Source organism: Thalia democratica, chromosome 6 (assembly GCF_965202585.1).
Source record: "Thalia democratica chromosome 6, ktThaDemo2.hap1.1, whole genome shotgun sequence".
NCBI classification, from domain to species: Eukaryota; Metazoa; Chordata; class Thaliacea; order Salpida; family Salpidae; genus Thalia; species Thalia democratica.
In genome coordinates, this window is record NC_139170.1 from 36,845,536 (window position 1) to 36,872,355 (window position 26,820).

Genomic DNA, 26,820 nt, shown 5'->3' on the forward strand with positions numbered 1-26,820 from the left:
AACAATAATAAAATCTTACCTATAAAATTACTTATCTGTTTACCAGTGTATCGAGGTAATTTTTAATTAAAATATAACTAAACGGATTAGTAATTTTAAAAGTAAGATTTTATTATTGCCTAATTTTTAAACTAATAAAACTTTGCAGTACTCGAATACAGTTTAAATAATTTATCAACTACTTAAATAAACTGGTAAATCGTATGAATTAAATTAAGTACTAAATAACGTAATTTATAAAACATTTAAACTAGTATGAATTCGTGTCAGTTAATGTGTGAGTTCTAATGTACTTTAAAATGTAAACAAATTTTTAAAAACTTACTATTGCTAAAGTTCAATAAAAACCAAAATTAAAATTTTTCATACCTGACTACCAATAATTCTTGGGTTGTTAAATCTTTCATTTTTTAATCGGTTTATACTTTTCTTTCTCGTTTGAGTCATTTCACATAACGAAGTTGGATCATGTCTTGTGAGAACTCCATAGTACAAATTTGATTGGTCCATATCACTTATATACTTAATTGATAAGCGAACTTTTTCATCCACGTCCTTATTGGTTGGTTTTGTTACAAAACAGCAAACAAAATTTATTACAGCTTATTAAATTGAATATATGAAAATATTTCATGTAAAAAAGATAACATTTTATTTTAAGCTGATAATATTAAAAGTTTAGATAGTTTGCAAAAAACAAAGCCTTTAGAACAGGATTTCAAAAAATGGGCTCTTACAGAAATTTAGGGCCATAAGCAGCAAAGGGACCAAAAGGGACACAGAGATATTCTGGAGTTGATTGTGAATAGAAAAAAAAAGTTTACGTCGTATAAAGCGATAATTGTTTTAGACATTTTCGCGGGATGGGCTATAGCTTTTTTTATTTTTTTGTTTCAGTAAAGGAGGTCTTATGAAAAATGTTTTTGAAAATCCTGCTTTAAAAGCTTACAAAGGTAGTTATAAAACATTTAAACTATTAAGTAGTTTACTACTGTTATACTAAACAAATTAAAAATAAATTGTTTTTATTTTCAAAACTTAACATTACTAGAACTATTTTATTTATTTTAATAATAGGTAGTTAGATTGATAAAAAATGTATATAACATTGTATAAATATTGTATAAAAGGTCTTTGTATAGTTAAAAATTTTATACTCTATGTTAAAAAAATAAAATAAAATCTTTTAAACCTCTACTTTAATACCAGTCAAGTTTGTAAATTCATCATTTTTAGCTTGCTTCAACTTATCTGCCTTTTCTTTTACTGACTTATAGTAAGACTCGAATAATTTCATTTTGCTAAGATTCCAACCAGCTGGATCGTCTTCAGCAGCAGAACTTGTTTGAATTATGTCAAAATGAGCATTTAGATTGCGGAGAAAAACAATAAAGCTACAAAGTTTTAAACTTATGAGTAAATGTAATTAGATAACCAACTTTAAAATCTTTAAATTTTTTTCATAAGTAGAAATGCTGATACTAAAGTACGTATTTAATACTGATATAAAGCTTAGAAAATTTTTTACAGAAAACACGATCTTTTATTTTTACAAGTCATAGTTGTGTTTTTATAAAATTAGTACAATGACAAAGTAGATAAAAAATAAAAATATTTATGAAGCACTTAGAACAATGAAAAATAATACAAATTCAATTAAAATTTTATCAACAAAGGTTGATAAAAAAGTTATAAATTACATAAGTTAGATGTAGGCTTTACTTTATGAATACTTTTAAATAATTTTAATGAGATTAAAACTAATCGTAGACAAAACTATAAATATAAAAATTGACCAAGGTTAAGTTAAATTTTGTATCAAAAAACTAACTTGACCACTTGCTTCTGCATTTGTTCATCCATGATGAGTTGAATGAGGTCTTCGTGAATTATGACGTCATCACCCCTCATACGCGCGTTTATTTGCGCCAGTTTGAGCATTTGGTCGATTTGCTGTGAAACAATTCGTTCCAGGCGGAGTAAGGTGTTGCCGTCTACAGTTTCGCCTGACGTCCTGCATATTATCTGCATCAGCTCCGTTGACAGGTGTCCGTTCGATGCCATTGTATTTATTAATTTTATATTGCTTTCTGAAATATTTAAATTAGTTTCTCTTTGAAATAACATTTTGTTAAACTGGTATCTTATTATTATTGGTTGTGAACTAACCACAATGTTCAGTAACAAACTTTTTCTTATGAAAACAATTAAAAACAAATACTTATTACCATTTTTAATAGTTTCTGCAAATTTGACAAATAAATAAGTTAAAAATTTTTTTTTGTGAAAAAAACATGAAATACTTATTTACCACTGTTACTGTAAAAAAAAAGGTTTTTGCATACAAAAGACTGTTTCTATTAAATTTTGGTTTAACATCAGTATTAAAACAGTTCTGCAAAACAAAATCACTAAAGTAGGTAAACTTAGTTTTGTTTTTATGTTTTAGTTACTTGTAAGCTTTTATGACTTAAACTATTTTTAAATCTGTAATTACTTTTTTTTATAGTTACTTTTTGTATCTTAAAAACATAAAAAGTATAAATATTTTTATAACAAATTAAGTACATAAACTAATACTACATTTTGATACAACCTCTTTGTATAATATGATAAAACAGTTAAAACTTTATAAAGTTTGTTTGTCTAAAGTTAAAGACTTATTCTAAATAAACTGACCTATTTAAATATTTTACTATTTTAAGCTTAACATTCTTACATATGTTACTAACTTAATCCAACAGACTTTTTATTTTCAAATTGCAACTTAAAAAGTGCAAAACAAAATTTAAAAAGTAGTAATTAGCTAGCTTACTGCTGTATTACTTAAGCTCATTTAATGACTTTAATGTTATTGTAAAACAAGAAAACTACTATGGAATTTTGAACAATGAACAAAATTAGCTAACAATAACTACCTTATTGTTTGTAATTCTTTTGTATCTATCTGTGGTCAAAAGGTTAATAAACATTACTTTTAAACAAATTAATAAAACTCAAGTAATAAGTAAATTATTGCTTTCTTAAAGTTTAATTTTTTAAGGTTAAATATTAGTGGTATTAATGGTTTTTTTTTTCAGTAAAAAGTAAACAAAAAATTTTTTTTGATAACATTTTACATTTTAAAATAACTATTATTAAAGTATCTACTTCTGATATTAAATAACAATTTTATATACTTTTTAAAAAAACAAACTTTGCAAATATTGTCATCTATTTGATAACAAAGAATTTTCAAACTTAATGTTATTATGTTGCACTATTTATAAGAAAATAACTGACTTTTGAACTTTTGTTTTGTTTCAAATCAGTTGGCACAAACTTGCTAAGTTAAAAAACAAACAACACAAAAATAAACTTGTTTTAGTTTGTTATTTTTAATAACTTGAGCTTTATAAAAATGTGTTAAAGTATTATATTATTATTGCAAGTTTTTCAAATTTATTAGTTTTTAAGAATAGATTAAATGTATTCATTTCACCTTATTAAACTAATCTTTTTAAAACTGGTTTCTTACAAAGTTGTTTAGATACTTTTTAAAACTAAAGTGTTATTATACCAGTAAGCAAAAAGTAACAACTAAAATATAAACAAAATTTATACAATTTATTGTTAAAAGTGAATTATGTTCATGACAGCTTAAACGCTAAAAATTGTTTTATTTTGATTTTTTGTAAAAATTTAATTTTATAAGAACCTTTAAAATTTTTCTTAACTACTGTGAACAAATGCTTTTATAAACTTATAGATTTGAAAACTTTTTTACTTAATTAGATTATTAACAAACTGCACTAAAATTTAAAATAATTATTAAGTTGAAGTTTTGCATTAAACGAATTAAAAGTTATCACATAAAACTCCAACTTCAGCAGAAAAGAAATATCAATATTTTTGTTTTTACAAAAATTTTTGTAAGAGATTTTTTTTTATATTAAAATTATTGATTGACAAACTTATTTGCATGTAATTATTTATTAATAATTATTAAAATATAAGGATCAATAAACTTAATTTATTTAGAAAAAAAAAGTTAAAAAATAATCTACATACAGTTACAATATAATTATTTTTTCTTTAGGTATTCTAAAAAGAAGCATACTTTAAACCTCAAAATTTAAATATACCGAACCCTGATACATATTTGTTTTTTTATTAGCATATTTGTTTTAATTAAAAATGTTAGTTAATAAAGTATCAGTAAAGGTTTATATTATAACTATTTTGGTCATAAATTAGTATTTTTCTTTATTCAAGTACAGCTTGTTTGCATAACAAATTTAAAGTTTTAAAATAGGGTCTCCCAAAGTGGGCTCAAAGGTGACAAAGGAGACAAAAAAAGGGGGGAGGTAATTATCAGTAAAGGAGCCACATGAGGCCATGAAGTCATAGTTTGAAACTTACACTAGACATTCTGGAGTTAATGAAGAAAAGTAAAAAGGTCGTAGGGGTTTTATGGCACTTTTCGTGTTTAGCACATACGTGTGACTTATTTACTGAATTGGTTTATGTATATTATAACATTAATTTCGTGTTTTAAAGCTTTTAAAAAAAGTTTTACAAAATAGTTATTAAAAAAATAAGAAAAAACAAGTTTTACAATAAAATAAGAAAACTTTATTTAGTTTTCGTGCATATTAATAACATAAACACCAAGAAAATTTTCTTAGGAAAACACTACTATGAAAATTACGAAAGAAAGTAATATCTACTGTAAACAATTACTATTTGTTTTATCTTTCAACTCAAAGTATAAAAGTTAATTTAAAAGCTTTTCAAAGCTGGTAAATATTTTAATCATTTGATAAGTTATATTATTATTGAAAAAAAGGTTTTAAAATTAGAAGAAATTGTTTTAGTTTTAAAATTACTGCAATCTAAGTAATACTTTGAGCTACTAAATATAAACTTTAGTTATATTTAGCTTGAAAAACTTTAACTTGCTTTAATTAAATATTTTATTTAAGGAATTTGTTTAACTTCTAGTAGTGTTTATATTGATTACAGCTAATAACTTGGTTTTAGTAAAATATATTGAGTTTCTGATAAAATTATTGAACTAATGCAGTTTATGTTCAAAAATCTTATGTTCTTATGTTTTAAAGTAACTTAAAGTTAAATTTGAGCGACCTTTTTTGTCTTAAGATGTTTTATAAATATATTTAACTATAAAGTGATTTTAAACTCACCTTTAACATATTTTCTTTTAGAGGATACAACTTTTTTAAAATATTTTTTTGCTAAGATTTTAAAAAATTTTCACAAAAATAAACCTTACAAAAAAAAGCTTTAGTTGCCGTTGACGTTTTGCTTAAAAAATCCTTGTTAAGACATTGTATTAGCATTATGTAAGCTAAAAAGCACAATAATTCTTGTTTATGTGTAGGTACGTACAATGGTACAATATTATATCATGCTCTTTTTCTGATATTTTCAAAGATATTTAAAGAATAGGGTTTATTTCTAAACTTTTTATACTTTTTTTTGTAAAATGCTAAATGTTATATATTTTTAGATGATTATAAAACTGTTAATAATTATTAATTTAACTGTGAAAATAAATCAAACTATTATGAGTACATTAAAAAAGCTAAAACTTGTACTAATAACTAGCAAATAAAATTTTAACAATAATTTCTTCAAAAATTTTAAAACAACTTAAAAATCTCCAAATAAACTAACACCTAAAAACTTAACAAACTTTTCAAGAAACCAAACATGAAGTTTTAAACAAACTCTCGTAAAAATATATGTAGAAATTTCTACTGTTCAGTATTCATAAAAATATAGAATTATTAATAGATCAGACTTAGTTTAAATTATAAATTCTGGAATTCAAAAAAAAGACCAAAATTTTTACCTTACCAGCGCAGCATAGTTTAAGAATGTCAACAACAATGATATTTAATTGAATATAATTAATAGTATTTAAGTTTAATTTTAATTTAAGTTTTTAAGAAAAATAAACAACTATTAAAGATTAATTAAGCTGTATGTAAAAACTTGCATGTTTTTACAAACAAACAGATAGAAAGTTGGTTGTACATTAAATTAAGCAACAGGAACTACTTTCTATTATTGAGTGTTTATACTCACATCACTATATACTAATACAAGTTTATTTACAGAATGTTTTGTCTAAATAAACTTTGTAGTTAGTGAGAGTAACATTAATTTGTTTAACTTGGTTTGTGGTACAAAAATAGTACTAAAGAAATTTAGCTTTTGTATAAATCTATTCAATATAGCCTTTTTTCTTTATTTTATTATTAGATTTACTTTTTAAATTTCTTTAACGGTGAAATATATCAGCCTCAAATTTTTTTAAATAGATATAATTAAAACATTAAGAAAATAAGTTGAATTAGTTCTGTTACCATGTTTTAAATATAGTAAATAAAGTTATAAACCAATATATATTTTAAATTTTAACAAACAAAATACTTATGATCTAAACCTTAGAATAAAACACGAAAATAAACCTGAGTATTAAACTCAAGTTTAGGGCGAACGTATGTAACATGAAGTTTGTGCAATCTTATATAAATAGTTGATATTTTCATTCTATTTTAAATAATTGGAAATATAAATTCCTAAATCTTTAAAAACTTTAACTTCTGGTAACTTCGTATTATTGATTAAGATGTCAGTTGGAGAAGATTTTTTTTGTTAGTTGTTAGAATTTTACATTTGCTAGGATTTAAGTTTAGCTTTCTTGTTTTTAATCATAAGTAAATATTATCTAAAGATAGTTGTAATGAAGTATTTGACTGACTAAAGATTTCGGCATCATCTGCAAATAAGCTTAACTCACTTTTAATATCAATGTTTGAACAAATATCATTAATATAAATTAAGAAAAGAAGGGGGCCAACTACACCATCTTGTGGTACTCCACTTTAGATTGTTAAAAAGTCAGAAAGCGTATCATTGATGAATACTCTTTGTGATCTATTATTCAAAAAGTTATCAATCAATCAATTAAGTTTTCATGTAGCCCATACTGTTTTAAAGTTTTTAATAATCTTTTGTGTGATACTGAATCAAAGGCTTTTTGAATATCCGTATAAACTACTTTAGTAAATTAATTTTTGAGATTAGGAACTGACCAAGAATGTAAGCATGTTAACAGTTGAATAGTTGATAAGCGGTTTGGGACAAAACCAAACTGTTTGTTAGTTAATAATTTGTTATCAAAGAGGTGATTGAGAATTTTCACAGATACAATATGTTCACAAATTCTTGAAAAGCCTGTTGTTAGAGATATTGGTCTGTAATTTAACGCATCGTGTATATTAACTTTCTTGTGCACAGGAATAATAAAAGATGTTTTCCATTGTTTAGGAACATCAGATAAGGTTTTTTGCAATAAACTGACATTGTCAAAAATATTCTCCATGTTTTTCAAAAAAGGGTTATAATTATTATTTTTAAATTGTTTCCGTTGCAAAAAGAAATTATGATGATCTTTATTTTTTTTGAAAGAAAAAAAACGTTCTATAAAGTATAATCGAAAACAAAAACCCAGTTAAATAAACTGCTGTAATATTTAAAAAAAGAAGGATGTCTATGCTAAAGTTGGGCATAATTACTAATTAGAAAAAGGGAAAAGTTATAATTTTCTGTGCTGAAATAAATAATACTTAATTTAACGCTAAAAAGTTTGAATAAAAAACAAAAATCAAAATATGTCTTGGTAATTTTTCATTTTCAGAATAATGATTAGAACAATAAATGGTAACTATACTATATACTGGCTAAACAAAAATTAAAGTAATCTAGACTATTAAGCTATAGTGAAACTTTAAACTAAATTAAAAATTTTTTGTAAGTTTGAATAATGTCTATTTAAACAAACTTTTTTTTTTGTAAACAGTCTTTTGTACATTTGTCATTAAGTTTAGTTGTAAATTAATTGTTGTCTGATTAAACTGTATAAAACCAAATTGTTGCTGTAAACTAGCGTAAGACAACATCATTTTAGTCGGCTGGCCAGATGTAGAATTTAGTTCTAGGTCGGCCAGATAGTTTAAATTTCAATTTGATACTTAATCTATTCAATATTTTTTCATTATACCTAGCGAGAGCTTAAAATCTCCCTTAAATTGTACTTATTTTGCTTTTCATCTGCGAGTCTATGAAAATCTAGTTTAACTTTCAATACTTTGTTTAGCAGGCCACGTTTATATGCTCATGTGCTACAATTTACCTTTTTGGGACCGGAATCCACTTAAACGTTAAAAACATTTGCGAGCAAGTCATTTTCAGTTTGCGGGCCATACGTTGCAAACCGCTACTATAAGCAGTTTGAATAAAGCTGTCTAAACTATATGAAATAAAGCCTATTTTGGATTGTTTATTCTTTTGTATTTTTAAATTTCTTATTATAAATTATAAAACGCAATCAAAATAATCAAATTAAGCAGGTCAAAAAAGCGAGTTATATTAGCTTAAATTAATGTAACGCAATAAGAAACGTTTAATTTACGGTCGTAGGGTCGTATTAACCTTTTTTTTTCAGTTTTATTAGAAGTTCAATTTTTATACAGGTGAAACTAATAGAAACCGAAAACACAAAAACTTAACATCATTTAATTAATTATACTACAAAATTGTTTTAAAACACATCAAGAAACATCATTTAAAATAACTTAAATAAAATACTAAAAGTAATATTTAGTTGAAAACTAGTATCACATTTTAGTTATTATTTTACATTAAAGAGTTTTTAAATTTAAAAGCTTGCTATATACGGTTTTTTTCTCTTAAATAGCAATTTATAAATTGTATTCAAAGCTTATTTTAACGTATTTATTTATTCCAAAATAAACTTAATTCCTCTATTACAATCGAAATGAAATAAAATACATAAGTTTAAACTATTTGGGTAAAAACATATATTTTAAGTACTATTACATATACAATAAAACGCTTTGACTAAGTTATTTTGTTATTAGTCTGCAATTGTTATAGTACAAAATGTAACAATATCTTCAAGATAGTTTTATTCGAAGATTACACCCAAAAGCAATAGTTGTATGTAAAGCTTTATATACATTAAGTTTTTAAAATTGTAGAATTAGAAGAAACTTTTAGCTAATTATGTGTCAAAACTTTTTGTTTAACTTCGTATTTATGTAGTTAAGACCTAAAAATGTTACTACGTATATTGACTAAACAGTTTTTAATATATTTTGAGTACATTTAAAAAAGTTCAGGTAATTTAAATTATACAATATTTTAAAATTAATAAGAGATAATTCATACTCTAAGTAATTAATAATTCATAACAATATAACTTATTGTGTTGGTTTGATTTTAAAAGATGTTAAAATGTTGTAATTTTTTATAAAAATAGAAACTATAAATAACAAGTAGATCTAAATTAATAAAAACTGTTTCTTTTATTCACCAAATTTTAAAGATTGCTTAAAATTTTTAGATTACTGGATTCTATTAAAATAAAGTCTATGAAACGAAAAATGAGCGAACATGAATTGGAATCTTCTTTCAGTGGAAAAAATGTTCTGAACTCTTCCAAATCACACCGGCGACATTCAATCACAAAAGTTTCTCATCAAAACAGTAATTCAAAGGTTTTAATTGTTGTTTGTATATTTTTTATCTATACATAGTTTTTAATTGAAACGAAAATCAGTAAGTATTATCAAAACACTTGATAATTTGAAAAAATATAAAAAAATGTTCAACTAACTGTTTCCCATTTTGTAATTTCATCATTGTTTTTAAGATTATATATGTTTTAAGTATTTAGTTAGTTTTATATAATTAATAAAGAAAAACTTTCTGAATTTATTTTCTCAGATTAAAGGAAAAGCTCCGAAAATTCCAAAAATTAAATTAAAAGTTCCATCAAAAAGAAATACGGTTGGAACATCAAGTATGCAGAAAGAGAAACTTATAAAGCCAAAACACAAACGAAATTCTACACCTGGTTGCTCGACTAAACTAAACTTGGGACACTTGAAGGACAGCGTGAAAAGAAAATCTATTAAAAAGCGTAAAAAAGACAATAGTAGCGCCATTATTGTTGATTCCGACACGGAAAGTATCCCGTCAGTAACAAGCCTCTTAAACGATTCGACTGATAAAGAAAACATTGACACCGGGTCGGAAGGTCGCAATAGTAGCTTTGGTGTCTTGGTCAAAACTGAGCCGATTGACAATTTGCATTCGAAAATAATCGAGCAAGCGAGGGAACTAGATCCTGAAAGTACTCTGTCCGTAGAATCGGAAAGTTTCAATTGTGGCCGTGCAGCAAACAAAAGTCGACCGCAAAAAACAAAGATAGTCAAGAATGCAAGGAAAACTATCCGTGCACGGAGGAAGAGCCGACTGCAATCTACAGGGAGCACAAATGATACAGTGTTCAATGAACCGCATCATTCCGGTGCAATTATCGCAGAATGGGATTCTTTTAATTTTGACGCGTATAGCGATGTGGAGCTGTACCAGGAAATAATGTCAGTTACCAGTTTCGCAGGAACTTTGGCGAACTTTGTGCTCAACCAGCGCCTCATGAATTACATCAGAGAGGAGTATAAAAACAAGCCGTGCATGAAGAACCGTGAGGTGAGGAGAAAATTGTTCGAGGAAATGTTTAGGAGCGTTTTGTTTTACAAGAAGCATCTGAAAGACAGAACTGCAGTTTGATAAGTTTCTCATGAAGTTTTATGGTTTATAAATTTACTCTTTATAAAGATTTCGTTCATTTTAGATTGCAGACTGCGTTAATGTTTTTTAGTTTTAGTATAACTTGATCTTTTATCTGTTACGAAAGTCTGTTATAAAAAAGTTAACAATTATCTTTTGGGATAAGTTGTATATACAAAAGTGAACTTTTAAAACTAAATTTATAGTTTACTTTTTTATCGTTTTTTTGTTATAAGTGTATAAATTTATTACAAATTAATGAAAGCTTTGTTTCTTAAAAATTTGATATAGATTTAGTTTTACAAAGTTTATGATAGCTACTAAAAATAATAATATTAGGTTAACCAACTACTAACTAACTCTTTAGTGCTATGTTCGGTGCCCATAAAACAGCATGTGTGTTAAATGCACAAACTCTGGTATTAAGGCTATACAAATGCTTAAAAATGTTTAAGATGTTTGTTTTACAAGATATAGATAAATAAAGTTTAACTTTGTTGATAACTCTTGTATTATTGTTAAATAACTATTTCAACTAAATTTTCTCTTTCGAAAAGTTTTACTTGGAAAGTCGAATATTTGAACTTCATCGAATACATCTAAGTTGGATTTTTTTAAAAGTAAATGTTCACCAGTTGCTGTTAAATGTTCAATTCCAGCAAATCTTAAATTAAAGTTTATTAAAAAAGTCTTAAGTCGTAAATAGTATTTTTTTATGACTTAATCATTATTTGTTAAGTTTTATTTTTTACACAAGTAATTGGCAAACTAAGCTATTTGTAAGTAAAAGAAATTTTTAGGTAACTATATAATAATCAGTTAATTTAAATTTATTGAAAAAAGATTAAAAAACGTATGCAACAATAAACAAGTAAACCTTATACTTAAACGTTTTACTATTTCATAACTTAACTTAAACCAATAATAAAGAAATCGTAAATAAAACGCTGTTTCTTAATCTATTTTAAAATGCTACAATTTATTTTTGCAATTTACGCAGTCGTTTTATCATATGTACATATATATATATGTTATTAGATAACAGTTTAAAGTGTAAAAAATCAAATATTGGTAGAATAAGTCAGCTTATAAGTAGAAAAACAACATGTGCATTGCATTCCTAACATTTATGTAGGTTAACTTTGCACGATAGTTGCATTACTAGTTTCATTTCAAGTCGCTACAAAGTTTAAAGCTATTTTGAAAGCATTATATAGTTAAGGTGGTTAATAATTGCAATAAGTTTGATCTATTTACCACAACATTTTATGTAAGTGTTTAGCATAGCATTCACAAAATAGCTTTTAAAATGCTGAGAAAAATAATGCTAAACAGAAAAGTATTTAAATAGTACTTTAAGGGTCACAAAGTTTTATTTGTCTGTTATTGTTTCGTTTAGAAAGATAGTAAACAATTGCAGACTTTGTTTTAAATTTTATTAGATGCGAAGCGTACATTAAATGAATTATGTAAAAAAACAAATAAACAAGACTTGGGTAGAACAAAAAAATGTCAGTAAGAAAACTTAAAAATAAAAAATTTTTAGACTTGAACTATATTATATTTTAAACTCAAAACAAAACTAAAAGTACTTTAAAATACTTCATAATGTTATACTTACTTTAAAGAATTTGAAAAGTCTAACGAAATAATTAATATGGTGTCAAAAGCTACTAAGAAAATTATCAAACAGTTAGTGCAAAAACGAAACTAAAAGTAAAGTAAAAAACTTTAACAAGGTATTATGTTATATAGTCTGTAGACTTAAACTTTTAAATGTTTCAATATTTTTATAAAAAACTTAACTTAGCCTTTTTTAATGCCGATGTAATCTGTAAAATTTTTGTTATATACTAGTATTATTTGGTATTAGTTATTAAATCTTCTGCTTTTAGACACAATTTTTACTAAGACAGTTAAAGTTTTTAAAAAGGTGCGACTTTAAAAGAAAAATTGATTACAAATAAAAAAGTAAGCTAAGAATTCACAAAATCAACAAGATTTTTGCAATCTTCCGCATAGAGAATAAAAAATTACAAAACGACAGATTTCAGTTGCTACATAACCTGAAATAAAATTAGTTATTTAGACAGTCGTGGGTACATTGTTCGTATATATTCTATAGAGTTTCCATAAAAGACTAAGATGACAGTTTTTGTAACTATTTTTCTTTAAAAGACTTAATGTAATTAAAGTAGATTTATTTACAATGTTTAAAAGTAATTAAAAATATCCAAATTAATTTATAACATACTTAAAACATGTTTAACTTTTGAAACTAATTTTAATAAATTTTAGTCAAAATATTTGTTTAATATCTTACCATCTCTTTTGTTAATATCCAAATTGTTAGTATGCTTAGTTAAAAAGGACTTCATTACATATCACAAAAAACGAAAATTACATTTCTAAAAAGTTGAAAAAAGAAGTATTTACTCATATTTAACTAAATAACTTTTAAATTTAGATAAAAACCACTAAAACCAACAATTTCCACACTAGTTCCCACCAATGTATTTTTCGTACATGTCCCAAAGATTGGCAGCTTGAAGAACATTTTCCAAATCCTCTGGATTCGGGAAAAGAACATGAGCGATCTCGAAAAACCCTTCAAAATCAACACTAGTCTGATCATAGTCATCTTCTTCGTCGTCATGGTGATCATCATCGTGATCGTCATCGTCTTCATGGTGATCGTCATCGTGATCGTTATCGTCTTCATGTTCTTCATCATCATCGTCAAGGTGATCATCATCGTGATCGTCGTCATGGTGTTCATCATCGTCGTCGTCATGTTCTTCATCATCATCATCGTCTTGGTGATCATCATCATCATCGTCTTGGTGATCATCATCATCGTCATGTTCTTCATCATCATCGTCGTCATGGTGATCGTCATCGTCGTCATGTTCATCATCATCATCGTCATAGTTATTGTCATCGTCGTCATCGTGATCGTCATCGTTGTCATGGTGATCATCATCGTCTTCATGTTCTTCATCATCATCTTCATAGTGATCGTCATCGTCGTCATTGTGTTCTTCATTGTCGTCATATTCTGCATCATTATCATTTTCTTCATCATCGTCGTCATAGTGATTGTCATCGTCGTCATTGTGATCGTCATAATGTTGATCTTCATTGTCCCCATGTTCTTCATCATCATTGTCATGGTGATCATCATCATCGTCATAGTGATCGTTATCGTCTTCATGGTGGCCATCATCGTCTTCGTGGCGATCGTCATAGAAGTCATGGGGACCATCATCGTCGTTACCACCAATGTCTTCCCATATAGATGCCAAATCGTCATCGCCAAAATCGATCAAATCGCCCCAATCTCCATCATCTTGGCCAAATAAATTAAAACCGCCAAGACCGAACATATCATCGTTTTCTTCATTGTTCATAAAATCCCCCAAATCAAAATCATCTTCATATCCCTGACATTTTGCCACTAGCAGCAAACAAAACACTACAGCCAATTTCGATTTAAATGAAAAGTTTAACATTTTAACATTTATATATCTAATACAAATATTACAATCAGTAATACAATGTGAATTATTTAACCAGAGAAAAATGTGAATTATTTAACCAAACTTTTTCACTACGTATACTTAAAGATTATTATTATTCTTAAGTTTAAACTAATTTTAACAAGATTCAAAATATTCGATACAACTAACTTTTTTTATACTTTGCACTTCATAACTGTTCTACATAAACTTTTAACAAACTAGTTTACAAGACAAGAGCTTAACTATATACGACAGTTTTAAATTTTGCTTCAGGCAATTTATGAAAGTAAAAGAGGTCATTTGACGTAGTTGCAACGAGAAATTTTGACAATTTCGTAGTAATCTTTTTTAAAGAAATTCTGAGTACGTTTCGTGCGTTTTGTAAATGAGCTTACAATTGTTGTATAAACTTGAATTTCATTCATACACTTAAACTTACGGTAATTAAATTACAAAGTTTCCTTTTATGCAACCACAAAGTGTAAAATGATATTGTAATTGGTTTTCAAAAAACAATTTTGAGATATTTAGTTTTGAACTTTATATACTTATTGTGTTTTTTTTTCTAAAACGTTATAGTTTATAGATTTAAAATTATAAAAATAAAGTTACAAACAAACTAAAATAACACTTTACGCATAACCAAACTCAGCACTAAAGTGTGTCAATAAACAATGCTTCTAAGGTAGACGACTAAATAAGTTTACAAAAGTTGCTCAATAAAAGCAATATGGTAAAAACTTGTCTAAACAAAACGAAGATATAATATAATACTTAAACTTTACTTTTCAACCAATGCGTTTTTAATTACTTTTATTATAGTTATTAGCCTAGTTATAAAAAAATCAAATTAAAACTTTTTTTTGTACTTCTTCTTGTTGAGCATAATTTTTTTTTCACGCTTAAATATTTACACAATAAAGTTGTTTACACATTTCCTAAGTCAAGTTTCTGCTTAAAAATAAAAAGCGTTTGCAGTTTTAGATTTTTTGATTTTTAATGTGAGTTTAGACTGTTTATAAATACGTAGTTTAACCGTATAGTTCAAAATAAATTGATTAAGCAAAAGTTAGTTCGTTCAGTACGAAGTTTATACATTAAATAATTAAAGTTATATAAATTATCAGGTACTTCAGGTGATTGAGGTCGTTTACTTATTAAAAAAATCAAAATTTTAAACAGCTTCAAGTACTGTTTTGACGTTGTTAATGTAATTTAACAAAAACGAATAATATTTATGTCGTAATTGTGTTCTTTTAAGTTTTACGTTTACTTTATTTTGTAAGGTTATAACATACTTAATATATTCAAACATTTGCTTATATTTTTTAGTTTTTGTGTAAACTATTTTTTCTGGTTGAAACAGTTTATTAACACTTATTAAATGCAATACCTGAAATATTTATTATCAACTAAACACTTTACAACGATATATGAGAAAACTGGTAGAGTAGTCGTTTAAAAATAATTCTTTTTTTGCGTGTAGCTACAGGTTTTATAATTACTTTGACTAACATTAAGTAGTTATACATATGTGAAAAATTACACAAACTTTGAAATGCAATAATTAACAACGTTAAAAAAAAATAAAAAAAAAAACTTTGATTTAAATATTTGTTTAAAAAGTTTTTATTTCTAGACATAAAACAAACACAGAAAAAAAAAGTTTTAAGTTTATCTAAAAAGCATTTATTAACAAACAATGCGTTCAAGTTGTATAAAACCAAGTTGAAACTATTTTTTAAAAATTTTAGAGTTTTTTTGATTGGGTGTGAATTAGTATTAAAAGAAAAGGTTTCTTGATATTTTATGAAATGTTTAATTTTATGTTAGTTTTTTAACTAGCTTAACACAAATTTATGCACTTATTTTTACTATAACATCAAAAAGTTTGTAAAGTTTATAATTAAAAAACTAAGCTCTTAAAATTAGAAAAGTTAACATAAGGAAAGCATTTAGATAGACTTAAACTTGTAAATTGTTAAACTTAAACTCAAATTTAACTGCTTACATAATTTATTCAGAACAATACTTTGTACTAAAAGTTTCAATATAATAACTATAGAACCACATTTGATACAAAATTTAAAATTTCAAAAGTTTTCAGTATTAAGTATTCAAAAAGTAACTTACATTTATAATGTTTAGTTTTTGCAACCAAAAATAAAGACACATTCAAAATATATACCTACTATAAAACACATATGACCTAGTTTAATTTCAAGTAACTTGATAATTTAATGAATTTAATAGCCGTACTAAACTTTATTACGACAAAAAATTAAATTTTCTAATACAGCTATCGTGCAAAGCTAAAATATATTACATATCTTGGATTTTTAAACATCTAATACCTGCATTGACTTAATGCATAAAAAATTACTGATACAACTTAGATTGTATGTATATACATTTTTTTATAACAAAAAGTTAGAACACAACAATTTCTTTTAAATATTATAGACAAGAAATGCAGAAAATATATTTTTAATATTTATCAACTTATTTTGAAATATCTCTAAAGTGAGTTTATTCGTAGAAATAAAACACTTTTTACTAAAACAATTTAAAAATATTTTTAGTACATCCAAATATTCTATAACAGATATGTAAAAAGTGCATTTATTTCTAATACATAAGATATAAAAAAACTAAATCAATTGTCAATATAATTTTTTATTGATACTACCTATTTTAAATTCAAAAAATGTCTGCTTGTCAACTTCATCGGTTTAGGTACAGAAAATAAATTTATAAAACTCGTTAAAATTGTGGTGAAAGTTTAAAAACTGTGAAAATTCTATTTTAGTAAGTTTTAACTATAAATTCATAAATTACAGAATTATTTGATATTGTATTATAACATTGTATATTTTGAAAGTCATTATACAAAAAAGGTCTAAGAGTTATACACTTATTTTTCTTTTAATTTAAAACCAACTAAAGATAAAAAAGGATAAAGTTATCAAAGTAAACTTTGATTTAATTTTGAATATTTTACTACGTTTTGTTACGGTTATAGTTGTGGATATATAATCTAATAAAATACTATTTATCTAAAAAAATGTTAAAAATTAACACACAAAAAACCTACCAGTAGGGCTTCACCTATTAAAAAATAAAAATACTTGTGTACAATTACTCTAGTATTTTAAATGATAACGTTTGTGTTTTGCACCGAATACTGCCACCCTGTTTTTTTTGTAGTTAGAAAAACATGTGTACTAACTACTAAGTAATAGCAAAGTTCGTATCAATTAAGTATGTTGAAGCAAATTAAATCATGATCTACTTGTTCTTACACCTGAAATAATTAAAAAACCTTATAACTATAACAACCACTTTTGTAAGCAACCACTTTTTTGCATAATTTTATTTGTATTCATAATTTCGTTTACTTACATTAACGTTTATTCACATAATTTAATTTAATTACGAAATGATTTATTTTCATAGCTTTATTTAATATGTCAAGTTAATTCCAATCTCTTCTTTTAATTTAATAACCACTTATTTTCCAGCTAACACTGCACAGTGGCGAATGAAAGTTTACTGCATCAGTGGAAGTTTACTCCATCGAAGCCAAACTACATATTAGGTTCATTTTTCAAGCAGGAACGACCAACCGAACCATCGACAGCGTCTAAGATACTTGAAGTTGCCGCGTTGCTGCCATCCGTAATGTGGACCAGAACCAGCCGATTACCACGCACTAAACATTTTTTTGCAACCGGTTTTCCGACCATTGCCGTATTTAAGGTTGTCTGGTTCTGTAGATGAATCCTGTAAATTTCTGATAAACAGCCAATCACGTGACAATGTAAATGTGACAGTCTCAACAATGACGTTTGAAAAAGACTATGGAATAATGACATTGCTCATTTGCGTCGCCTCGCGGAAAAAAAGTGCTGGGAAGCCCGAAAAGGAAAATAATTTGATTTTATGTTAAAATGCTTAACTTGTTTAGCGAACTGCTTAACTTATTTTTTTTGTTTCTAGTTTTTATTATTGAAAGTTTTTATAAGTTAGATATTAATAGACACAATAACTTTTTTTGTTTAACAACAAATCAAGAAGTCAACAACGTTTCCCCTAAAAGATGCTCTTCTTAACTTGTATATTACTGTATTATAAATAAATTTAGCTTTGTTTAAGTATTTTTGTATTGTTGTATCTTATTAATAAAGCTTGTTGTCATTAGAACATAATGTCAAAGTAGATGCTATCTTAATTAAGTAAGTTTTTGTTAATGAAAACTGTACTACTTTTTTAATTCTTAATATAAATGTGAAAATCAAATGTATAAATGTTCTCTTCATGTTTTCTAAACAAGTATTTAAAAAATAAAAAACTACTTTTTTTTTAGTTTATAACATTGTTAACCTTCCAATGAAAAATATGTTTACAAACTGTTTTTTGAACGTAATACTTATTTTCAAAAGCTTAAAAAAATCTTAGTTTCTTATTTACTTTAATGTTAACTATAACCAGCAATATTAAGATAGTTAGTATTAAGTATTAGTTAGTATTAAGATAGCGATATGAAAGACTTAAAAGATTAGAAACTAAATTCATCTACTAAAAAAAGCAAAATAAATAAAATAACTACATTTCAAAATTCTATATACTTTTATACTTCATATATTTTAGTTTAAAATTGTTTAGGGTATTACAGATTCGATGAATAAAATACTTAAAAAGTTAAGCTAATTTTTTCACACTGGTGTCTAAAGGCAAACATAGATAATAATTGGGTTTTATTAATAAAAATATAATTTGATTTTTTTTAAATGCTAACTTTAAGTTTAAAAAGTATTATAAAAAATGTAAGTTGAGTAAATAAACAATAATGCACTTTTACAGTAGCTTTTTTTATTAAAATTTAATTTATATACTCTATATACTACTTTTCATTTTAAATGTTAACAGAGACCATCAAACGTTTTAACTTTCGTTTAATAAGAGACAGCTGTCAACATTTAAGATTATATCTTTTAAAAGTTTATAAAAACCAATTTCAAGCTAAGTTTATCTTTTAAAAATCAAAATTTACTTAAATACAAAATTTTTCTTAAATATTTTTGTACATATTTAGTCAAAAAGCGACTAGTAACTTAAAAAAAAAACTTTTTTTTTGCAACTGCAGCTGAAGCATAAGAAAAACCTAACATTTGTTCTTAAGCTAAATTTTAATTTGTCCTTAACAGAAAATATACCTTACTTTAACAAAAATTTATACTTTTTCATAGTTCTTTTTAGATTAGCAATTTTTATTGTGACAAAATGATAGCTAAATATAGTTATTAACAAAATTTAGGTACTAAAACAGTAGTCTTGATTTATCTTAGCAGATTTCTATGATGTTATTATACTGCAGTGGTTGTTATAGCAGTTGTATTTGCTAAGGTTTATTTTTTGCGCTTAAATCATTATGAGTCTATCCTTGTCACATTAGAAAACATATTTAAGTTATAGTTAGGAATTTTATTAGCGACTCTGCTATGGAAACAAGTTTGTAGTTAGTAGTTAATTTTTCTTTAAGGAGTCTTTTTATTATATTAGTCAACCACAAAAACCACAATTGGACGATCATTGTAGTAGTTTAAAAATCCCCTATATCAAGAAATGAATTAAATAAAACGAAAATTAATTAAAAAGCTTAACATGTATTGTTATTGACCTTTGGTTGGAACGACTTAAAGGACTTCGACGGTCTAGTTCGTTGTTTTCTTTGAACCATCAGAAATTTTGAACATTAGTATAAAAAAATACTTTTTTTTTATTAATACGATAATAAATAGGCTATCGGATTAGTATAAAGACAAATAGGTTTAGTATATATTTTATAATACGCTTCTTCCTTAAAACAATTGAAATACATATTTTTATTATGCTACTACATACACAAGGGATTGGCAGACTGCGGCCCGCGAGTAAGTTTTAATTCGGTCCATGAAAGGTAAAACCAGTGGCCCGCGAATATGCAAGTATGGCCAACAAAGAAGAATCTAAATGTTTGAGATTTGTAATGAAGCGCTATCATTAATCTAATATGCATATTAGGGAATTTTCCAAACTTACTAAATATTTTGGGTCTATTATAAAAAATAACGCTAAAACTATAAAAACGGCCCGCGTATAATTTAAATTTAAAATTTGGCCCGCGACAACCAAATACCTGTCGATCCCTGAAACACATTAAAAACTAAGTCGAATCGAGTAGATTTTTTATCTAGTTTATTAGATGTTATAGTTACTTATACAAACTAAACGCAAAGAGTTCTTAAATAGATTAAAAGGAGTTTATTACATACTATAAAATTTTATCTTAAAAAAGCATTACATAGTACTAATATATAACATACAGAATAATGAGAGCTAATCACACACATAATTTTAAAAAAGCGCTTTTTGGATTTAAAACAAGAATATTACATGCTCAAATACGATTGCACCACCTAGAAAGCATTCTGTCGTCAAACACTTTAAGAACTTTTAAATGTAAAAAAGTTTACGTTTGTAAATATAGTTTCGCAACAACTTAATCAAATGAGGTACAAAACTAAAGCAAGTTATGGATTTCGATATTAAAAATTTTCAAGTTAATATAAATGATTGTTAATAACGTCAAACTAAATAAACAAAAACTACAGAAAATTTAATAACAACACATTTCAATGAAAATAAGAAAATATTATAACTTTTAATCAAAAGTACATTTTATCTTCTTTAATACGAAACTGCTTTCACCATAGTCGTCAGCCACTTAAGACCATCTTTTATTCCCTCTGTTAAACAAATTAAAAAAATTTAAATACAAAAAAATCAATCAAGTATAAAACAACTGTAAAAATACAAAAAACAATCAAGTTACAAAATTTAAAACGGACTTTAAAAAGAAGCATTTATCTGTATTACATTACTGTACATAAAAGTATTAAAAATATTTTGTTTTATCTTATATAGCTATCTTATATTAAACAATTAAAAACCTCCATTTATAGCGCAAGTGGGTTGCACGTACAACCATTTGTTTCTAATTTGATCAGTACCCAGTTTTTCCTGAATCTCCCAGCAGCTCATCCTACCGGGAACGTCCTTTACAACAAAAATACGTTTTTAGTTGGTTAGAACAAGTCCAGCATAAGCATTATCTTAGTTTTTCTCTGACCTGTTTGTTGGCTAGTATTAGCAAAACTGCGTCCTCAAGTTGTTTTTCTTCTAACAAACTATGCAGTTCGGTTTTTGCTTCTTCAACACGCTGCCTATCAGCCGAGTCAACCACGAATATCACGGCTAAAAGATTATTATTAATTGGTAATGGTTTTAATTAAGTTGTCTTAAAAATATTTTCAATTTTTGTAGTATCATAACACGCACTGTGTCATTATTTTGATGCTAAGTTATCTTATAAAGTACTAAGTATACTTTGAAAGGTAGTTAAATTTAACAGCTAATTTATTTCTTTTAGATATAATTATCTTTACAAATCTTTTACACTGCTGACTTTCACAAAATTTCTATTAAAGATTTTATTAGAAAATCTTACCTGTGTTAAGATATTATTTGCTCAAGCTTTTTTTAATGTGAGTAATGATTCCTATAAACTTACTAAGTATAAATTTATAATAAACTAACTATTTTTAAAATTATATTTTAACTTAGCAACTATACTTTTTAACTAGCAAATAGTTGTATACTTAAGTTAATAAGAGGAAGAAATCGTTTTGTTTAAATACTAACATAAAAACTTCTAATTTTAACTTGAACAAGTTGTACAAACTATACCTTGTGTGCCAGGAAAATATTTCCTCCAAAGCTGCCTTATCTTCGTCTGCCCACCAACATCCCAAATGTGCAGCTGCGTTCTCTTGTAAGTCACAGTCTCCAAGTTGAAGCCTATAGTTGGTATTGTGTTTACCGTTTCACCAAGTTTCATCTTGTATGTAAGCGTTGTCTTGCCCGATCCGTCCAATCCAAGCACCAGTATTTTGAACTTGTGCTCTCCGAAGAGCTTGGACATAAGCGCGCCCATTATTTTGCTATTTTAGCTTTTACTGTAGAGAGTTTATTAAAATAGACGTTTCTTAAAACCTTTTTTTTTGGAATTTTTGGTATGAAGGCAATTATTTTTCTACCGTTCTATTTTTATAACATTATGGGTTGGTTACAAAAAATAATTCTTTTCAGTTTTTATATGCTATTTTTTCATATTTTAACAGGATTCAAACAAATAGCTACTTTCATTATTTTTCTTATAAAATATTTAAAACTCAAAATTAAACGCCAAAAAACATTTCGTATTTTTTATCGCAAAAAAACTAATTAGTTTAAAACTCAAACTAATTTGATAGTAATTAAAAAAAAAATATGTTAAGTTCTACTTGCTAACTAATTTGCAGCATGATAATAAAATTAAAGACTTGACTAACTGAACTTAAAACTGAACAATTGCATTCTTAAAAATTATAAAAGACTGTCTAATAAAACAATAATTAAAAATTCAACAAAGTTTAAAAAGTTTAATCTTAAACACAGTAATGTTTTTCGATGTTGTACTAGTCTTAAACAACACTTTCAACTAAGTTATAAAATATAAAAGCTTGACAGTTTAGTCTTAAAATTTTAACTGTGAATAATTGATATTTTTAAATAAATTTTAAAATATGATTTACGAAATACTACCATGTTACAAATTGCAAGTATGAGGCGTAAAAGGTAAGCATGATAAAATTCTAAAACACAAGTACTGTTATGTGACATTTAGAGTACTAGCTCTAACTAGAGACTTCAGAATTGGAGTTACACCCAAAGTATGTAATAGTACAAAGTGTGTGCTAAACTTAAAGTTTAAAATAATGCTCTGAATAAAAAATAACAAAAAGCAACCTTATTAGTTTATTACTCGTAACACTTAGTTTAAATTTAAGTTATATAATATAAAAATGAATACTACAATGTTTATACTAGCAGAATAAAAATTAAAATAGTTTTAATATTATTTTAAATATATTATTTCTAAAAGGTTTTTGAAGAATATACTAGAAAATACATACTGTTATATAGTACAAAGATATTATTAACAAACTACAAGTTAACATGCTATTAAAGTTTAATAATAATTCAGTTAGGTTATTGTGAAAAATGGTACTTGTTTTAACAAAACTTATACAAGTAAAGTTTTTAACTTTTTTATGAGAAAATTTGGTTCATAAAATAACACAAAACTAAAATGATAGATTTCGTTTACGTAACATTTTTTTATCAATTTTAATGCTTTAGTACAGGGATTTCCAAATCTAAAACAACAATTGTTATGTTAGACTACCAAAAAACATTTTTTTATAATAATCAAAGTTAGTTTCATTAACAAATTTTAAATAAGTTGCTTTAATAATCTTTTCGTATTATACTTAAAAAAGGATAAACAAACAAGTACTTGAAAAGTGTTACGCTCAAAGGGTTCTTCCTAAAATAAAATTTTTACTTGAAGAAAATTTCATAAAAATTGTCCCAGGCAATCATTTAAATCTCAATAAATTTCGAGAGATTTTTTTTTCATTTTTATGATACAAGTATTGTATAGCTGCTGTATATATTCTTTCTATAGAGTCTAAAAATTTTATTGAATCAAACTCGTAAACAAATAGTAAATAATTATCGTTTTTAACATTTACGCTCACTTAAGTACTAATAGTAACTTAAAATAAAAAGAAAATACTGGTACTATGCTTAAAAAAAATCTTTCAAATTAAAAAAAATCTTTTTAGGAATAAAATATGTTTAAGAAACCAAAATTAGTGACAAATAGTAGCTTAATTTAAACGTTGAAAAAGTTTAAATCTTTGTGTACGTTAAATTTAATAACTGAAAAAAAAATTTACAAGTAAAAGTACGTACATGTATTAACCAATAAATTGAGAATTTATTTTGACAAAAAATTTTTTTTAAGTTGTTTGTTCAACTGAATTGAAACTAAACTTAAAGTTATTTTGTTTTTCATTATAACTATGTTTTATGTAAGAAAATTATAGTATTTAACTTCAACTTGTGATTCAAAATATAAACAGTTTAAAAAGATTTTGGTTTAGGATATAATGAACAACTTGAAGTCTAAAGTAATTTTTTCTTATCTACTTAACTTTAAGATAAAAAAATGAAATTTTTGCAAACTTTATGTTTTATTGTAAGCAAAATACTATTTAATTCGTATCAACATAGATATATTTATTTCAGAAATAATTTACTGGTTAACGATACCACGAGTAAGGCAGCTAATTTAAGCAGTGTACAAAATAATTTCAAAACAAAATACAAGCATTTTTGTAATTATATATTATAATCAGCTGAAAATAATCAACACTGAAAATATCAAAGCTGAAAGCATGGCAAAACCTTTATAATAAAAAAAAAATTGCAGGATATTTATCAAAGAAATCGAAGTTCATCTAATTTTTTGTTTTGATAATGAGTTCAGATTCCAACAGTTGAAATATGTTCTCGAGGCCGACTGAAAAATTTATTATTATTCAAACAAAAGGTTTAAAATATTGTCATACGCTTTACTTTTATTATTCAAAAAACTAATTAGTTTTTACCACAAAATCAATCATCGGCTTTACTTAATATTTTTAATATTTAAAACAAGTTATAATGATTTTTACCACAAACCTCCGGTGACTGCCGAAGTTTTTTGAATGAACCATCTTTTACGAAAGACTTTAGAATTAAGATCAAGCATTCGCTTCAGTTTTGTTACGCTCATTGCTTGGGGTAAATCCTGTTAAAAGATTCACTAATTGAAAAAATAAACTAACTAATAACTACAAGCATAAAATTAAATCTATAAGTATCTAAAATAAATTTTGAAATGTTAATCAGCTACATATACATATAAATAAGTTTTACCGATTTGTTAGCAAGTATGAGGAAGAAACAGTTCTGCAGATTTTTTTCAGCTGCTAACTTGTGCAGTTCATCTTTTGCTTTGACCACACACTCCTCATCAGTTGAGTCAAAGACGTACAAAATCACTGTTGTTACAATTATTCTTTTTCAATTTAAAAAAAGAATCTTACAATAATAGGTCAATAAAAAAATCATTTTATCAATTTTTTGAAATCTCCTGAAAACTTTATATCCATAAAATACAATTAATATCAAAAGACTTGCTTAATAAGATATAGTTTTAAGTTATAAATCAATGTTGTGTGTGTGTAAAAACAAACTTTTGTATAAAAAAAACTATTTAGAAGTAAATAAGTTTACTTAAATTAAAAGTATTTTTGTAATTTATAAACCAAAAGATAATGTTTAAATAAAACGTAGATAAATATTATAAATAACTTTATTTCTAAATAAATTAAGTATATATATATTTGTTTTTACAAGCAACCTGTGTCTAAAATTAATTTGAAAATTGCTTTAAATGATCGTTTTTAAAATAAGATGATTACTACGTTTTAACTAAAAACTGAATTAAATTCATTTTTTAAACAGTGCAACAAGTTTTACTTTTTACAAAATAAAACTAACTTGAAGAACTTGAAGACTTTATTAGTTAATAACTAGTAAAAATTAACTTTTTAGTAAAACTACCTCTAATTTTTTCAAAAAGTTCTTATCTAACTTAATAAACAGCAAAAAATATAAACCTTTGGTCTCTTTGTATTCACACGGAATGGTCCAATGAAACGATTGAGTTCCCGAAACATCCCAAATTGTGAAATTATAGTACGTTTTATACGGAATGGTTGCGGTATTAAATCCGATAGTAGGGCTGGTAACTATAAACTCTTTTAACTTTAAGCGATAAAAAATTGCGGTTTTACCCGAATTTTTTAAGCCAAGTATTAAAAGTTTGTAGTTGCATTCTTTTTTAAACCGTTTAGATAAGCAGTCGGTCATTTTAACTTAAGTAAGCTAGAGTAAGTTTACGATTTACTTTTTAGTTAGTTAAGTTTCAAAAAAAGTTAAATTATATTCTTAAAGGTCTATCAAAACTTAGGTATAAAAACTGTTAAGGTTAGAAGTAAGTTACAAAAATAAATTGTCTTAAATTTATTTAATTCTAATTACTGCTAAAGTCTCTTTATCATTACTAACTCAACTAAACAAAATAGTGATTTTAAAAAACAAGTTTATCTTTATTCATAAGAACTAAAGTTTAACTTTAAATTGAATATCATAAACTGATAATTTATAAACTAATTGAAAAAAATTAAATAGGAAAATAGTGCTGTAAACTTTTCAACTAAAAACTTTTAAATTACGTTTTTGGTTACGAAATTTGTTTGACATAGTAGTAACATAATAAACATTTTTACAAACAAAATTTAGTTTTTGTGACGAAAATAACAAATAGCTATATAATAAGATTGCTCTCTTTTTTCGTCTACAAACATGTACTACCATAACAATGATATAAATAAAAGTAACTAACCATTTGCATATCCTTATAGACATAAAAATCAAAAACAAAAACAAAACAATTTTAATCAAAGATTAACTTTTTTGTATTTTTTATACAAGCTAAGAAAAACTAAGGTTTTTATGATTGCAGGGTATTGCACAATGAAGCATCAATATTTCACTACTTGTGTTTGTTTCAATAACAAAAGTAAACATA

At 25.3% G+C, this 26,820-nt stretch overlaps 1 protein-coding gene across 1 annotated transcript; it reads right to left on the reverse strand.

Moving 5' to 3' along the window:
* Positions 1–20,921: 20,921 nt before the first annotated feature.
* LOC145839033 (ADP-ribosylation factor 6-like) lies at positions 20,922–22,227 on the reverse strand. The gene is made up of 4 exons (XM_082946647.1): positions 21,981–22,227; positions 21,364–21,488; positions 21,185–21,290; positions 20,922–20,980 (listed from the first exon to the last, which is right to left on the reverse strand). Exons 1-4 carry the CDS (start codon positions 22,225–22,227, stop codon positions 20,922–20,924), a joined length of 537 nt encoding a protein of 178 aa, XP_082802773.1.
* Positions 22,228–26,820: the final 4,593 nt, after the last annotated feature.